This window comes from Nannospalax galili, unplaced genomic scaffold (assembly GCF_000622305.1).
Source record: "Nannospalax galili isolate Female #2095 unplaced genomic scaffold, S.galili_v1.0 scaffold453, whole genome shotgun sequence".
NCBI lineage: Eukaryota > Metazoa > Chordata > Mammalia > Rodentia > Spalacidae > Nannospalax > Nannospalax galili.
This window is the reverse complement of record NW_008334081.1, coordinates 1,734,182-1,752,339: the sequence shown is the minus strand read 5'-3', so window position 1 is coordinate 1,752,339 and position 18,158 is coordinate 1,734,182. Positions and strand designations below refer to the sequence as shown.

At 58.0% G+C, this 18,158-nt stretch overlaps 1 protein-coding gene across 1 annotated transcript in view; it reads right to left on the bottom strand.

The window, feature by feature from the left end:
* Positions 1–18,152, bottom strand: part of Gpc1 (glypican 1) — a 28,735-nt gene extending 10,583 nt beyond the window's left edge. Inside the window, exon 1 of the mRNA XM_008829135.1 lies at positions 17,859–18,152. Coding sequence (XP_008827357.1) covers positions 17,859–18,024 — 166 coding nt within the window. The 5' untranslated portion in view covers positions 18,025–18,152. The remainder of the gene's footprint in view (positions 1–17,858) is intronic.
* Positions 18,153–18,158: the final 6 nt, after the last annotated feature.

Genomic DNA, 18,158 nt, shown 5'->3' with positions numbered 1-18,158 from the left:
TGGTGGTGGGCAGAGACCTCTAGCTGAAAGAAGTGACCCCCACACCCAAGGCCTGGTGTCTAGACCTCACCCACCTCAAGTTCGTTGAAAGAACTCCAAGCCTAACAGAGAGCCTAAGGAATAATCCTGAGGCTGAATTCACTCTAAAGAGCCTGTCACATGATGACAACATCCTTGTCTTTAGTACCGTGTGTGTGTGTGTGTGTGTGTGTGTGTGTGTGTGTGTGTCTGTGTATGTAGGCGTGTACAGATGGGGGCTGCAAAGTAGATGTGATCTTGATCTGGAGGGGGTGGGAACAGCAGCCACATTGTTCTCGTGTGGGACTGGAGAGTGGTATTGAGGGCCTAAGAGAGTCCCAGGGGACAAGGATAAGGTCAGGACAGGTGGTGGGAGAGGGCAAAGGCAGGCAGAATGGGGAGCTCCCCCAACCCCAACCTCCAGCTCTGCTCAGGCCTCATGTTGAGGTCTTGGTCTGGAGGCCCCTCCTCCTGCTGTTGAGATATGAAAGCTGTGCCTCATCAGACCCCCGTGGGGACTGTCTGCCTCAGAACCTCAGTGCCATCTGGTCTGAGGGTCCCCAAAGGCCCACACAGCAAGTCAGTGGCCAAGGGCTGGTGGGACAGCAGGAGGAAGTCGTGCTCTGATTCAAGGGTGCCTGGTGGGTATGGGTTAAGAGAAAGGGGTGGACCATGTGGGTGTATGGAGGCCATGTGGAGATGAGGTCGGCACACACTGACTCTTCCTATCCCCACTCCTCTACCCTGTACCCTTTACTCTGACCATCCTCTTTCCTCCTGCCCAGGGTGCCTGCTCCTCACAGGCAGGTCCTGGGATCCAATATTCCATTGAGTGCCCAAACTCAGACAGGGCTGGTCTGGGGCCGGGAGAGCTGGGAGTTTGCAAGCCTGGTAGAGAAGGGCCCCTCTGTCTGCCTCTGTTGATCTCTTTCTTGTAGAGTAGGGAGGGCTGGACCCAGGGTTATCTTTCCATCACTGAGTGAGCTGCCTGAGACAGGAAGAGGTTAAGTAAGGACACATACACTCAAGAAACAGGTGCTTGCCCCTCCACTGCAGGTTCTGGTGGGTGGGACTCATGAGCTTCTCAGCCAGCCACTGCAAGCAAATCCCACCCCATAGCCTCCCCAGCAGCCCCTTGGCTCTGCCTGGCCACCTCACCCAGCCAGCCCGGTGACCTGCGCTGTTCCAGCTGCCCCAGCACAGCCCCCGTCCCTCCCTCCCTCCTCGGACAAACACGGGAGTGAAGACACGGAGCCAGAGCCTGGGCACCGGCCTGAGGGCCCCGGGCAGGCTGGGCCAGGCTGCCCGGAGACCCATGCAAGGCAGAGCTACTTGCTGGAGGTCAAGGACAAGTGGTTTCCTGGCTACTTGCTGAGCCCTGGCCCAGCTGATACTGGGGCCACGGGTGAAACTGTAGGTGCTGGACATCAGAATGGCAGAGGTGAACACTGTGAGGGCCTCACACTTCCAGAAAAGTGGGGGCACCGGAGAGGACAGCGTGAGCAACCTGCCTAGGATGAGCTCCTCCTCTCAGCTCGATCTCCAGGAAAAGGCAGGCCGGGAGGGGCAGCGCTGTATGCCTGCATGCATCTAAGCCTGAGAGGGGCAGTTTTCCACTCTTAGAGGTACGCCCACCTGCGGCTCCCTCCTTTCCCAGCCATTGCTTCTCACTGACCCCACCCACCTGTATCAGTCAAGGTCACCTGCCCTGTGCTGGGCCGGCTACTGTCCCTTCTTTGGCCCCTTGGCTGAAATTGCTAGAGGTGACTTCTTTCTTCCAGACCTTTCCCTTCCTGGTTTTGGGGCACTTCCCCATGTGCTCAGGTTTTACTTGGGTGAGGCAGTTGTTCATTCATGGCTGGTTTGTCCCTGCTCCCAAGCCCCCAATCCCTCCAATTTCCAGGGCCCTGTTAGTTATGACACCCCACAGGCATTGACCCCATGGGCGGCAGCCCGTTGTTCACTCTCCTCAGACTCCGGCTGCCTGCGGCTTCAGTAGCCTTCAGGGTCACACCCTCCTGCCACCTGCTGACAGCTGTAGCTCCGGCTCCTCTCCCACAGAGGCAACGCTCCCCCTCAGTCATGGTCATCAGCAGTCACCACAGGCTTTACCCAAGCTCCAGCATTTTGAGGGCATCTTTGATGCTGCACACAGACCTCACTGACCTGGCCTCCCCTGATACCCTGAGGGACACTTTCCACTTCACCTGAGGGTACAAAATGGAAAGCCTGCCCCCCCCCCCACTTTGATTCTACACTGACAGATACCACCCCTAAAATACTCCAGTTCAGTGTGGACAACCTCCCTTCATGGTTTGGAGTGGTTGCACAGAGGACAGCTTCCACATGACAGCTGTCACAGCTAAGGGAGATACTAGGCTGTATACCCCCCCCCTCGGCAATGCTGGCCCCTAGAGGGGGCCTTTCTGCTGACTGAGGAGTAAACCAGTCCCCTGTGCTCCAGGGCTCACCCCAGTGGCAGGTGAGGGTCTCCGGAATGTGGCGGCCTGCAGGTAGCAGGGAGCCAGGAACAAATATACTCCAGGGGACCTTCATTTTTGCCTGCCCCTGCTCCCCAAGAAGCCAGCACCTGGCCAGTCCCTAAGGGTCACACATGAAGAAGGACACTGAAACGGAATCTCCGCCACTGACCAAGCATCAACAACACAACCCTCCCCCTTCACTCCCAATGCGGCCCCCACCCTCCTGGATGCCCTCCCACCCCCCCAAGACTACTGCCTCCATTTCACCCAAATGACAACATCACCAAGAAGCCCCTCCGCCGGGCAGCGCCTCCGTCACGGGGACCCCTAACTGGGGGGCGTCAGCTGCCGGCACCTCTATGCGCTCAGCGGGAGGGGTCCGCCTCCAGGGCTAGCCGGGGCTCCAGCCACCGCATCAGGCCTGGCAAACAAAGCCTGGGCGACACCTGCGGCTCCCACTGTTGCCTCTGCAATGGCGGGACCCCGCACCCTGCGAGAGGTTACGGGTGGGGGAGCCGCGTGCCGTGCAGGTGGAGCAGGCACGCAGGGTCTGCGGATGCCGCCCCTGGCGCGCAGTGAGGAGGGGGCGCTGCTGTCACGGGCGCGGCTAGCGCGCAGTCTCAGGGCTGCGGCAGGCAGAGGGGAGGGAAGTGGGGGACTCGGAGGGGGCTGCGGCAAGCAGGAGATGAAGGGAGGGGCGGAGGGCCACGCGATTGGCAGTGAAGGGGCTTGCCGCAGTGGGCGCGGCAGACAAGGGGGAGGAGGGGGCGCGCTAAGGCTGCGGCAGGAGAAGGGTGGGGGATGGGCTCGGCGGAGGAAGGGGGGTTTGCTTCAGGAAGGGGGCTGCGGCAGCCGGTGGGGAAGGATGGGGGGGGCGGCCAGGATGATGCAGGGCGGCGGGGGGGAAAATGGGGACAGGATGAGGATGTGGAGCCAGAGGTGGGGAGGCGACAAGGTGTGGCAAGGCTGGGAAGGCCGAAGGGGGTGGAGATGGGACCAGGCTCTAGATGGAAGGGGATGAGAAATGGATGGCTCGATGGGGGTGCCGATGCAGGAGGGTGGCGCTGAGGATGAGACAGGTGCGGTGAGAGCGTGGGGGATGCAGACAGGATGGCAATGGAGATGGTGAGCGGACCCAGCCTGGCACCAGCTTAGCTGGCGGCACCCGGCCACGGCTCGGAACCCTCTTTCGGTGCGACGGCGGTGGCTCCAGCGGCGTCCCCAGCTGCGGAAACACTCCAGACAGCACGCGAGACTCCGAGTCCTGGCGCTCGGGGTCCGCAGCCCGGCGCAGCAGCCGCACTGGCGCGCACAGCAGAAGGCGGTGCCCCACGCCCGGACGCGCCTCCTCCCCGCAGCCGTCCCGGTGCGTCGGCGCCGCCCCCGTCTCCCTGGAAACAGTAGGCGGCCGTGGACCACCCTCCCGGGTCGCTGCTCCGCTCGTGGATCAGGCCTCCTCAGGGGAACCAGGGCTATCTGGGAAGGGTCAGGCTTATGCCCTGGAGACCTACCTGACCACACACCTGGGGGGGGAGGGGGGTCCCGCTCCAGTATAACACCAGATCCCCAATATGAGCACTCAGAAGCCACAGGTCTCCTCGGTCCTACCTCTGCCCTCAATCTCACAAGGTCCTGCTTCCATTCCCTGATCCACTTCTCTCAGAAGTGCCACAGCCTCAGCCATGCCACCCAACCTCCTCCCAGGCCCCTCCACCTGTGCCCCTGGCCCCTCCCAGAAGGAAGACAGCTCTGTCGCTCTGTTACTCGGGTCCTTCAATGCCCTCTTGGGCAGACCCAGCTCCCCTTCCCCGGCTTTGAGTCCAGATGGACTCACATCCTCCCTGAAATGTCTGGGTCCTATCAGCCGCCCCCAGTCACCTGGGCTGGGAACACAGGAATCTGCTGGGTTGGCAGATGTTGAAACAAGGGCCTTTGACAAGGTAGATCACAACCCTAAGATTCCAAACAAAAGGCATCACAAGGAAACCTGGAAGCTGCCTGTTCCCTGCCTGGAGAGTTCTGGCAGGCCACCCTACCACTGAACACCAGGTGTCTGGCGAAGGCCTCCTGCCACATCCAGCCTGCCTCAGTATCCATGGCTCACGTTGAAGGGGACCCTGAGCTTGTGTCTGCCAAGACAACAGCCTTGTGACCTGCCTGCAGGGCAGAACCTACTCAGAGTCTGAGGTTATCCACTGGGTCAAGCTCAGTCCTGCCTTCCCCACTACGGTCTATCTCCCTGTGGGGCAGGGTAGGGGTTCAGGCAGGGGTATGTGAGCGTGTGTAGCCAGGTGCAGGCCAGCCTGGGGCTCTAGTCCATCCACCTGTCCACTTCTGGGCCACGGGTCAACTGAGGAGGCCTACAAGACAGACTGGTCCTGCTTGCTTCGATGTGTCCTCATGGGAAAAAGGGAAGGCAGGCTCCTCACTCTCCCTGTGACTATCAAGTGGGCAGAGACATGAGAGGTGAGGCTGGCCACAACCTAGCCAGGATGGAACAGACCAAAGGTGGGGAAAAGCCACTTGCTACTGCCCCAGCTATCCCTACCAGGCCTGGCAGCCGTCTTCCTGGGCACAGTCCTCTGTCTCACTAGTCCTCCTGCAAGGCCTGCTCACCCCCAAATCCCACCCCTACCTCAGGTCCCCGGGAAGCCTTCCTGGGTGCCTGTGGGCTGAAGCACCTTCTTGGCCTTTGACCTTCCTGGAGTGCTCTCTCAGATCGGGAAGCTCCACTTCCTTTTTCTCGGCTCTACCTAGCAGCCAGGTCAGACTATGTGTTAAAACATATGTATAGGGGCTGGAGAGATGGCTCAGAGGTTAAGAACACTGAAGACCCAGGTTCGAATCCCAGCACCCACATGGCAGCTAACAACTGTCCGTAACTCCAGTCCCAGGGACCCGACAGCCTCTTCTGACCTCCGCAGGCATTGCATAGCACGGGTGCACTTACCTACATGTAGGCAATACATGAATAGACATAAAATAAAAAAAGTATTAAAATATATGCATAAATATAACAGGAAGGGGCACCTTTGTCCAGTGTGGGCATTCCTGGGGATGTGGCCACTGCCATGACCCACTCAGCCTCCCTTCCAAGCAGGTACCTTCTTCCAGAAGCAGCCTGTGGTGTAAAAGAATCTGGGATGGAAGAGTCCTACCCTCAGGGCTCCTTCCCCCTAGCACCTGCCGTGTCACACAGGACACAGGCCCTCTGCCTGATTTAGAATCACTTCAGCTGCACAATATGTCTAGCACTGACAAAGTGGCACTCAGGCAGCCAAGTGAGATGCCCAAGGTCACTGGCTGGGAATGGCCACGTGTACCGGTGTCCTGGGCCTTTCCCATCCCAGGGAATGAATTCCTGGGTGGAAGGCAGAGGCTGGAACAGGAGTCAACACGTTCTGCTGAGAGGCAGAGGTCTGGGCAGCCTCCCTCAGCTGGGATACCCAGACAGTACTTCCAGCCTGCCCAACGAGGGCAGGTCTGTGGCTTCCAGTCGTGCCCCACCCTGCCCTGCCCTGCAGCACAGTTAGTGGAGGGTGACAGGGAAAAAGAACGCCAGTTACATTTATTTTTTACATTTATTTAACATGTGTGCATGCGTGTGGTGTGTGTGTATGAAGTCAGCGGACAACTTGGGGAGTCAGTTCTCTCCTTTCACTTTGGATTCTAGGGCTCAAACTCAGATCCTCAGGCTTGGCAGCAAGTGACCCACCAATTACATTTCAATTTCAGATGAACAGTGCTCATTGTTAAACTGGCCCAGAAGAACTGAGTGCAGGCAGATACATGCACACCTGTGCTCACAGTGCTCGGAGCCAAAACAAAACAGGCAAAGTCTGCAGTTAAATGGGTAAACAAACTGCATAACTATAAAATTCTGTTCAGCCTTAAAAAGGGAATTCCGACACATGGATGTCAAATCAATGAAAGAAGTCAGTTACAGAAGACCCAGCCTAGAATGGGTGGTGCTGTTCCCTGGGCTGGGCCCTGAACCGTACCAGGGTGAAGAACTCCAGCAAACAGAGGGCAGCATGCTGTGAGTGGCTCTCTGCCTTGACTGTAGGTGTGATGTGCCTGTCCGTCTCAAGCTCCTGCCCTGACCCTCAGTGATGGTAAAAAAGGACAAACACAGCCACAGAAATGAAACTACGACAGGGGACTAGTGTTTAATGGGGGCAGAGTAGGTTCAGTTGATTACACAGTTCTGGGTATGAATGCTGGCTGTGGTTGCACAGGTGGATGTACTTAACACCACTGTATGGCGCACACAGTGACGGAAGGGAGATCTGTACGCACATTCTACTATAGAAAAGCAAACAACCCTCCTTCCAAAATCTTTGTACATGTGGGCAATATGCTAAAATTTGTTATTTATTTGAAATTAAAATATTTGTGACACATCATGCTGGAAAAAGTCACTATCTACCCTCAAATTAGTGGGGTGGCCTGCCTGGATTTTCATGAGCTGAGTCTTGCAATCCTTTGTAAAGTGTGGCCCGACGTCACTGTTACCTGTGGAAATCCCCCCAACAAGCATACAATTTAGAGGGGACAACCGAGTCCCAGCAGTGAAGTGGCTCGCCCATGACACAGACCCTGGGGCTAGTGCTGAGCTTTCCCCCAGCTCAGGCCTCACTGGTGCTAGAGACCCCTGGGGCCCTCACTGGGGCCAGTCACAATCCCAGGGTGGCAATGGAGCCTCTCTTACAAAACCAGGGCCCAGGGGGCCTTGCCTGGAGCCAGGTGTCCTGGTCAGGCCTGCTGAGATGAAGGCCGCACGCTGCTGCCAGGTGCCTGCAGGGCCCTGCCACTGTCGACAGTCTCACACACTCACTCCAGAAAGGCCCCCTCCGGCCCCGCCAAGTACTCCTGGTACTCCCACCCAGCAGAATCTGAGTGGGAAACCTCGTCTGTGTCATTTGCCTAGGCTCTGAGAAAGTGGTATGGTGAGACAACCTCCTCCCTCCTCAGGGATGGTCAAATAGCACCCCAGATGCCCGCTGTCTTGACTCCACCCTGTCTACACTCAGACTCTGGCTCTGAGAATGACTACGGGCAGGCAGAGGGACAAAGGATCCAGGGATACTGCTCTGCAGAGAGAGGGTAGGCGGCTCATTTCCCTAGAGGCCAACATTTGAAGGAAGGGACTGGTACCTCCCCAAGGGGGTGCCTCCCCCAAAAGCCCTTCTGGCCGGTGGCGGACTGCTGCCTGCCCAGGCCCGGCCCAGGCTGGCCCTGGGATACACTCATTTCCTCCTGCCCCTCCTGGGATCTGTTGTGTTCCCAGGGGCTCATCCTTGGCCCTGTTCCTGAAAATTCAGCTCCCACTTCCCAACCGTGATCCTGGAGTGACTGCTGGCCTGCCACATAGCTCTGTCCCCGCTGCTCCTGTGCCCCCTGCCCTCTCTTAATTCCTGGCTTCCCAAGATGGGGCCAATGAGCAGAAGCAGTGATGTGGCACACAGAGGCGGCTGAAGGGACACCAGGAAGCAGCAATGGGGGGTGGTGACTAGGTCCCTGCCCGGGGGCTCCTCAGTCTCACCAGGTCCTAGCCTTCTTCCCTCTCTGCTGATACTCTCTAACCCACAGCCTGCCTGGGGAAGGAAGATACCACTCGGGGGGAAAAGGCCTCTCTGTTCCTCAGGAGCTGCTCCGACGGGACACACAGCACACACAAAGGTGCAGCAGTCTGTGGTCGGCACACAGCCCTTGAACCCAGGCAGGCCTGGCTGGGGTTCTCTGAGGATGTACCTCAGTGATGGGATGATGGCCACTGGGACAGGTCACCGTCCTTAAGAGGAGGCCCTCAGCCGAGGGCGTGGCTTTACCCAAAATCCCAGCCAAACATTCTTTCAGTGCCGTGTCAGTGTGCCAGTGCACACCGTACAAAAAGCTCAAGAACATTCGTCCACCCCTGCCTCCACTCCGCGTGGCTCAGTCGGTCCACCCCACCACAGACGCTTTGGAGGCCTCAGGACAGAACCCGGCTGTGTTCCGACACCCAGAGCTGCAATTGCTAGCCCTGTGATGGTCAGTATTCTCAATCCGACAGGACCTAAAATCATCCAGGAGACACACTTCTGGGCACATCTGTGAACGAGTTTCTTCATCGGGTTGAGGGGGGAGACACACGTGAAATACACGCAGCACCGTTCCTTTGTGGGCTGCAGACGTGGCTCAGTGGTAGAACACTTGCCTAACATGCATGAGGCCCTGCGTTCGATTCCCAGCACTGCAAGCAAACAAAATGGAGAAAGCAAACTGAGCACCAGTGCTATGGCTACTCTGGATGCAATGTGAGCAGTCATCTCGAGCTCCTGCTGCCACGCCTTCCCCACCACGATGAACTGTGCTCTTGAACTGTGAGCTAAAATAAAACCGTCCTTCCTTAAGGTGCTTTTGTTAGGTATTTTGTTGCAACATCAAGAAAACTAAGGAATGCACCCCTTCCCCAACCAGTCCCACCCCTCTGACTGGCCCCATCTCTGTGGCTGCGTGGCCCCATCTCTGTGGCTGCGTGTCCAGGGAAGCCCACCCGTTCCAGATAATCGTGGGTGCCAGACTCTCACCAGTCTCAGCCACACTGTGACCGTGGAGGGCCCTCACCCCTACCTCCCATCCTGCTGAGGGACCCGCCCACCTGACTTCACTCTGATCCTCTCAACAGCAGGTTGGTCTCTGTTACTCTGACTCTCGGCTCTGGCTGCAAATTCTGGTGAGTTTTGTGGGAAACAGAGGCTGGCTCTTCCAGTCAAGGAAAAGTCCCAAGTGTCCAGCCCAAGACAAGAGACCTGTGCGGCAGCACAGGAGGCTGGAGCCTTCACACTGTCTAGACAGATGGCCATGAAGCTTCTCAAGCCATCCTGTGGATGCAGTGAGAGAAAGCCAAGGCCACACAGGAGGCCAGTGGTCTAGGAGCCCTGGGCCTGTCCTGTGCTAGATAAGGTTGGATCAGTTAGGCAGCCGTGTGGTTGCCAGCTTCAGTGCTGACATCTGGATTCCAGAACCCAGGGCCTTGCATGTGCTAGGCAAGAACTCTACCACTGAGCCAGAGCCCTTCCTGCACTTTATTATGATGGTGTATATATTCATGTGGGGGAGGGGTGCCATGGTGCTCACATGGAGTCAAAGGACAACTCTGTGGAACCAGCTCTCCCCTCCACTTTTGCACAGGTTCTGGGGATCAAACAGGTTGCCAGGTGTGTGCGGCGAGCACCCTCACCCATCAAGCCACCTTGCTGACTGAGTCATCTTGCTGCCTTCTCCCACCCTCGTGCTGTTAAGTGACTTGAGCAACACACGATCATGGGTCAACAAGGCCATGTTCACGGGAAATAGATGCTCGCCTGACTGTGCTGGCCACACCAGCTGCACGGTCCAGGGAACACCATGTTTGCTGCTGTTTCAGCACCAAAAACAGCACCCGGCACACAGTAGGCGCTTAAGCAGAACCTGAGGGCCTTGTGACGCTTCTGTCTTCAGTCACTGTCCAAGCACCGTGGTCAGTGGTCCTTTCTCAACCCAGCTCTTGCCGATCCAGGCTCTCCCTGTCACAGAACTCTTGCCCCACAGGCTTGCTACCCAGATCGACTTGTTCCCAGTGCCACCCAGTGGAGGCTGTCACCTCCGTCTCAGGATGGAGTTTAGCTTTGAAGCATGAACCAAGGACTATGTAGGAAACTGGGGAGTGACATTTATCTGAACACTACAGAATTCAGCAGCAATACACTCTTCCCCAGGAACGCACTGCGTTGCAAGACCTAGCAGCTGGTTTAATGGCAACTGGAGTTTCTAAGCTGTGGTGGGTGTGCCAGGTTTCAAGCTGTCTACTACAAGTTTCTACAGTGGTCAGGTCCCAGGTTCTGGAACTCTGTTGTGCCCAGCGGGAGGACTGATACTGCCTGGTCAGGAGTCAGCGTCCTCAGTCACACCCCTGACCTCTTGAGCCCCACGCCTAGTCTCACCTGTGTTCCTGTAAGGACCCTGGCTTGCCCTGTCCTTCTTCCCACCCATTTATCATCCTTCTCAACTCCATATGCCATCCTGATCCCCAGGTCCCCTAGCCTGTGGTGGGCCTACTGTTCCCACTCAAGTGTATCCCCTGGTGCCACTGGTGTTTGGAGAAAATAGTCCCAACTTCTGAGGAAACCCCCTGAACCCACCATCCACAAACTGCCAGGTACAATGTGTGCTGTCAAAGCTACTCTCTTACCCAGGGAGGGGTGTTCCCAGAGTATCTGACCCATGGCCACCATGCCTAAAGCCCTATGTGTACACGTTACTGGATGGGTTTCGCCAGCCTGAAGTGCCCAGAAAGACACTGAGTTGGCAGAGGCAGAGGTAAAGGGTGGTGAGTTAGTGGGAATTTCAGTGACTTACTAACAATTAGAGTGAGCTACTAAGAGCCTTGTCCTTTTAAATACCTGTGTGGTCCAGTGTGTCCCAAGCTCCATGACAACTAGAGACATGTGAATGCCTGAGCCAACCCTGGAGGCAGGTGGCATCAGCTTTCTCTCCAGGGACTCACAGATGGTCACAGGTGGGCGGAATGTATTCCCCATGGCCCCCAGAGCCTCCAGTGGGCATTCGTGGCCCAAGCACTTGAGGATGTCACCATAGCTCACCATAGGAACAGGTTTAGACGACCACAGGCCAAGCACCAAAGATGCCCCAGATAAAAGAGGAATAACGGTCACTCATAGGCCACAGCCTGGGATGTGCTTGAACATCTGTCCTTGGAAACTGGGAAAACTGTCTGAAGGTATTTCTGCTGCTATGGTGAGCCCAGACAGCCTGTAGGGAGGTGGGCAGGTACCTGCCCTGCACCTGGTGGCACTGATGCCCAAATCCACCATCCCGAGACAGGAGGGCTGGCGTGGCTGAGGCTCAGGTCATGCACAAACAATGCTGTCCTTCTGGGTCCTCCATGCAGGGACTATTGAATTTGGAATGGTCTGGAAGCCCCACCTAGATTTCTTACATTAAACTTGTGGAGTCAGGGACTGAAGGACAAAGGTCTTGGGCCTCGCGGTGTGACTAGGTTTCCACTGTCTCTCAAGAGGAGACAGAGCAGCTGGGCTTAGGGATCTGTGATCGGTGAAGAGCCAGCTCTGACCTTAAGAGATCTACCTGGGTGTGGCTGGCTAAGGGCAGGCCGAGCCCACATTTCTGTCCTCCCAGCTAGCCAACCAGGCCCACCTGTCCTCACATGGCCCCTGAGGGCCATGCTCACTCTTGACCTCATCCTGCTAGTGCTGGCCAGGGGATCCATAGTCCTCTGGTCTTCTCTTTGTACATGGAGGAGTTTGGCCTGGGAGCCAGCCGTCCATTCTCTGACCTGATTTCTTCCTTATAGCTTGGGCACCACTTCCAGGGCCTAAGGGACAGGTCCATTTGAAGGTCCCTCTTGCTCTGAATGAGGCTGTGTGAGTGTCCAGTAGCACCATCAGCTGGTGCCCATGCAGGCACTCTGCAGGCCTGGGCTGGGACAAGTGACTTACTCAGCACACAGGTAGGGGCTGGTGGGGGCAGCAGGCCTCCAAGGAGGCTCTACCTCGGGTCCAGTCTCTGGGACTCAGTTTCCCATGTGCTCAGCCCACCAGGCGCTCAGGAGCACTCATCCCCCAAGCAGCTTGCAGGATCTCCTATCTGAGTCACCCAGGCCCACCCTGCTCCTTGGCCAGGAGCCAACTGAGCTTGCCCCAAGCACCTGAGGTGCCCCTACCTGCAGACACCATGGGCTGACCCTCTCTAGGGTCAGGCTACAGAGGGCTTGGTCTCTGTGCCTGCTGTGGCCCTGGTCTTTGGGGGGTGGGAGGGTGAGTCGGGCAGATGGCCAGGGAGCAAGACAAATGGAGCCCCAAGGGGCTGCCCTGTCACCTGGCCAAATCCTCAGAATCCAGGGAGTATTCTGCACAAGTGAGCAGCTCTCTGCTTGGCTGGCCCTTGCCCCAGGAGAGGAAGCCTGCTTGGTGCACTGGGGGGACTCGTCACCAAATGACTCCTTCCCTGTCCCTTGTTCCTCTGCTTTCCCCCCGAGAGCCTGCCCAAGGGTTAAACCTCCCATCTCGCTTGATTTTTTACTCACAAGTAGCCTGTCCATAGCACTCTGGTACCAGTGAGCCACAGCTGCCAGCCAGGGGTCTTCAGGCCACTACCACCTCACTGCCCACCCACCCCGGTTCTATGACATGCCACTAAGTTGTGTCACTGGGTCAGAGTTACCAGCTCCAGCTGGAGAACCCAGAACATCAGATAAGAGAATCCTGACCTACCATCTAACATGGAGTCGGAGGGAAGGGCCTGGTCATGGACCTTGTGGACAGACAGTTGGGGCTGTGTCCAGTGGGCTGCGAACGGGCAGGGCAAGGAGCAGGTGGGAAGTGACTCTGAAACACCCGGAGCGCTGCTGCCGCTGCCAGACAGAAAATGCCAGCCGAGTGCCGAGAACGAGAGGTGGGTATCAGAGTGCACGTTCCTTGCTGTGAGCTGAGCCGTAACCCCAAAACTTGCATGTGGAAGCATGCCCCGCCCTAACAGCATGTGATCTTATTTGGGCATTGGGTCTTTGTAGACAACGGTCAAGAGTATGTGGGCAGACCCTAACCAAGATGACTAGTGTCTGTATGAGAAGGGAACCTTTGCAGACACACATATGGGAGAAGCCACGGGGAGATGAAGGTGTGGATTTACAAGCCAGGGATACCAGCAAACCGAAGGCTGGGAGAGGCTGAGCGCACATTCCCCCACAGAAGGGAATGACCCTGCCAGGCTCCTGGGTCTCTGGCTTCTAGCATCCCGAACAGTGAGGCAACAGACTCGACACCGGCTGTTAGGTTGCCCTCTTCGCTGTACTTTGGTAGGATGACCCTGAGAAAGGGAAATGCTGCCAGTCTCCAGGGCCAGCTCCTGCTTGGCATGCAGGGGAGCCTGGAACACTTACCACATGAACAGACCCAAGACCTGCCCAGGCGAGATTTAGAGCCAGTGTGTGTGTGCCTGTCAGGGAACACTGGGTGGGCACAGGGGGCACTGCTTGGAAGGTAATGCTGAGGGTATAGGCAGCAGAGGGGGTGAAGCTGGTGGGTCCCCAAATGAGCCATCCAGGATTCCTGACTGCCACTTAATGGGGCAGCAGTGTGTTCCCCTCCCTCAAGAACTTCCCTGGCATGGGGGAGCGGAGCTAATAGAGAACAACTGGAGGGTCCAGGCGCCCTCACCTCACTCCTGCCTGCCTGTGCTCCCACCTGGGACAGGAGCCTCTGTGTAGGCTGAGCCCAAGGGGAAGGGGTCCACAGTGACCCAGAACTGTGCCTCAACATCCAGCAGTGCAGGTGCCTGTGTAGGCCTGCTCTCAAACGCCACTAGAAAGACTGCGGCCGGCAGAGCAGTGGGGGCTGGAGCTCTGGGCAGGAAACTCCATTCTTAAGCCACTCAGGACTGTGGGCAGCACACCACGTGGGATGAAGGTGACCACGAGTAGTTAGGTCAGGACTGGCTCAGGGCTCCAGGCAAGCAGACACTGACCCAGGCCAGGGCTGGACAGAGGCCTCACTCTCAGGAGGGCTCATCCCAGAGCCTGATATAAGTTAGGCCCTGAAATCCCATCCTGGGGAGGACAGCCTGGCTTAAGGAAGAGTCCACCTTTCCCTGCCCATCCCTTAGTCCACAGACGACAGTGGGGCTGTGGGCACCACAGTAAGTGCAGCTGCAGCTCAGGAAAGCCAGTACAGCCTCTTTTTTTCTAGACTCTGTTTACCTCAGCTTGGAGACCTGAAGTGGGTTTTGCAACACAGGCCTGGTTTCCCTGCCTTGGTTCCTTCTTAGGATCGAGAAATTCCTTTAACTTATGCCACACAGACAGGCCCTCTCACACAGAGCTCAGTGAGGGGAGCACCTCCTCAGGGCCCAGTTCACAATGAGCACTCTCAGCTGCTGGACACCATCACTTGTGTGCTGTGCACTGGCCCTGCAGAAGACAGCTGGAGCCCAGGAGAGCATGTCTCCACGGAGGAACGGGGAGGTCTGTCCAGCACGGGAGACTCAGCACTACAGCAAGGACCTGGGTCATTGCATCACGCAGATGGCCCTGTTGGATCATGGTTCCCTTGGGCGTGCATCCTGGCCACTGCAACAAGATGATGAAAGCCAGCTCCTGGCAGAACAGTAGGGGATGAGGACGACCTCAGGTTCCATGCTGAGCCACCCAGGGGGTTCTCCCCAGGGACAGAACAGGGTACACAGAACCTTTAGGGTGGAGAATGTGGTAGAGGCTTTGGAGAGCTTCACTGACCTCAACAGAGGGACAGATTCTGTAGGTTCTGGAGTGAGCCAGGACAACTCTTCCTAGGACGTGGGAAGGGGGTGCAGCCTGAGTCCACATTTGAGAACTAAAAAGTTCTGTCAGGGACTCTGGGGATCCTCAGTGTGGGCTTCTGATATGAGGTGCCCACCTTGGCTGACAGGCAGGCTGTGACCCTGGGGCACAGAGGTGAGCGGTTCCAAGCCCTTCTGACCTCCAGACCCCTCTTCCTCTGTCCCACGCTGGAGACCCCAAGAACACGGCTGTGTGTGCTCTGACGAGGCCCTCTCCACCTCCCACTTTGTACCTCAGTTTGGCCACTGTGAAACAAAAGAGAGGCTGTGTCCACCTGCAGGTGCTCACTGAGAACCCACTTGGGGGCAGGTAACCAGGCTAGGCTTTGTGCTAACAGCAGAGACCAGGTAGGGTGGTCCCTGACCCTGGAGGCCCAAGTAAACACCCAGGTACAGGACTTGCCACAGGGGATGCACAGAGACACCTGTGGCCAGAGCAGTCCTCCCGGCAGAGGGAGAAGATCTGCCTGCTTGTGATTCAGCAGCAGGGCCTGGGCAACTCCACCCGGCCCAGCTCCCCTGCAGCGCCCTGGCGTAGAGGGAGGACATTCCCATAGTGGCCACCTCCCCGCTGCTTCACATCCAGGAAATGGGACAACTCTTGTTACCATTGCCTGGCAGAAAAACAAAACACCATCTTAAATGGGGACCCAGTTCCTCCGATGTGATGGTGTTTGTAAGTGAAGTCTCCAACATGAGCTGCTATTTCTGGGCCTTCAGACAAGGGCTGGAAAGGCCACCCATGTGCCCAGGGCCACCCTTCTTCCTTCCTAACCATGAGGTAGTACCAAATGATCACCCCACTTAGCCCAGTAGAGCTTCAGCAGATGTCTAGCAGCTGAGGACGAGTGTCCATACCCCTTGGAGAAGAGCTCTCTTTGCAAGTCTAGATTGATGCCTGCAGTGGAGGGGACATATATGAGCCAGGGCTCCAGGGAGGACCATGCCATCAGGTGCCACCAGAGGGCGCCGAGTCCTTGGGGGCCAGGCCTGTCCGCACAGAAGAGGACAGGAGCCTAGGCTTAGCCACCCCAAGCGCTGTAGCTCTGCCAGGAGGTCACCCTGCTTCCTTCAGTCCACGTGATAGGATTCTCCCCAGTGCCCTGGGCTTATAGGGATTCTCCTACTCTGAGGGTTATGGGGTGCAGCCAGAGTACCAGGAGGAGTGGTACCCCCTCCAAGAAGCACTCTCAGGGAGGATAGGAGAGCACAGGCTCAGCCTAGCATGTCTAAGTAGGGCCCCCTGAACAATCACGGGCCCCCAACTGGGATGACCGCTGCAGGGCACCCACATACCCCAGCTGGGTGGACGGCACCCACATCTGCCCAGACATCAAACCTTTCGCGTGTCTTAGTTCTTACCCCCGACATTCCCTGATCCGAGGGTAACAAGAGCGGGGCTCTCTGGCACGGCCACACCTCAGCTTCTGCACCCTGCCCTCTCCTTGCCCTTGGCGCTGCCCACACTGCCGGGTTCTGCCTAACTGGGAACAGCAGCTGTGGATGAGTACAAGTTCAAGAAGGTCCCGAAGGAGGCGTTAGCTGGGTGGGCCTGTGTGCCCAAGAGGGCTGTAGGCTTGATAGCTTCTTGGAAGAGCACCCTCCAAGACCTCAGGCTGGCATGCTGGAGTCAGCAGGGCTCAGCAGATAGGCCAAGATGCCTGGGTACAAGTTCCCATTTGTGTGTGGCTGAGGGAGGGCAGAATGTGAGCAGAGCACCAACCAAACTGTGCCAGGGCCTTCTGCTGCCAAGCACCCAGGTGGAAAATGCCCAGAGAGGCGCAGGAGATGGCCCTGACAATGACAGGGCTGTCTGCAGGGAGGCACAGGGAACGCCTGTCCTGGGGCACCTGAGAGGGAGCTAGTCAAGAGACTCCAACCAAGAAGTTTGTGGGTGCTGTCTCTCCTGGGGAATAGGGGCTCCAAAGCCTGGTGCCTCCGCCCGCCCCACCCCTAAGTAAGGTAGTGCCACAGGCTACTCCCTCTGGGTAATGTTCTTATTTCTCTCATCCAGAATGTCCATGACATGGTCATTACATGGTCCCCATGGCTCCACTTGAATTTGGCCCCCCACCCGAAAAGTCCCCTCAGTCTGAAAGGAATCTCCAGAACAGGAATTCCCTGCCGACAAAGCACCAGGGAAGGCACAGACCCAGGGCAGCCCCACACACATTTAAGGGTGAAGCTTGGGACCTGGGAGGTCACTGCATCCGGGTCCGACGCATACAAAGATTTGGTTCCCAGAGCTCCTAGGGCAGCCGGGAAGGGAAGGGAGGGGAGGGGAAGGGCAGCTCTCAGCAGCTGCAGGGCCGAGGCCGCCGCCAGGAGGGCCGCTCTTCTTACAAAGACATGACAAGGCCCCTGGGCGGGATCCAAAGCGCCGACCACCTGCAGCTGGGCTCTCGCAGATCCAGGCGGCCCCAACTACCAGGCTGGACCACGAGCGCGCAGAGACAGGGGCGCCGGCGGGCACAAGTTCCTGGCCCTGAATCCCCGGGGTCCCTGGGGGTCGCCTAAAGCCCATAGCTCGTTCACTCCAGTTCCCTCCAACACAAGGTATGGGGGACAGAATCTACCCACAAATCCCACCTAGGCTGCTCCTGCAGAAGACCCGAGGGAATTCCTGGGGAGAACACTTGAAGCCTCCAGAGAGGTCCGCATAGAGGAGTTCTAGCTCGCTGCCAGGGGATCTGAGCCGGGACGGACCTCCCCGCAGCTCCCGCTAATCAAGCGGCAAGGAGCCGGTGCCCTAGCCTGCGGCCGAAGACGCCCGGCTCCAGCCCGGACCCGAAAGGAGCGCACCGCGCCGGGGTCTGCGCGCCCCTGGCCGGGCCAGAACAGCTCAGTGGGGAAAGGGCTGGCGTGCAGAGCGTGTTCGGGGGGCCACCGAGCGGATAGGAGCTCCGAGCCCAGGGCCGCGAGCTGCAGACCAGCCGAGGCGCGGGGGTCCCGGCCCCCGGGCGCTGCGCCCTCACTCACCCGAGATCTCCGCCTGGGGCACGTCGCTCAGGCTGAATCCCTTGGCCCCGTAGATCTGGCGGACTTCGCCGCAGCTCCGGCTCTTGCTGGCGGGGTCCCCGAGGGCGCAGGCGGCCAGCGCGGCGACCGCACACAGCAGCCACCGGCCCGGGGCCCGGACCTCCATGGCGCGGCCCGCGGCTCCCCGACGCTTCTCTGGGTCCCGGCCGGCCCCGTTCAGCCTAGCCGGCGAAGGGCAGAGCCAAGGTCCCCGCGCGCGCGGCTCGCGGTCCGGAGGAGGCGGAGACAACAAAAGCCGGC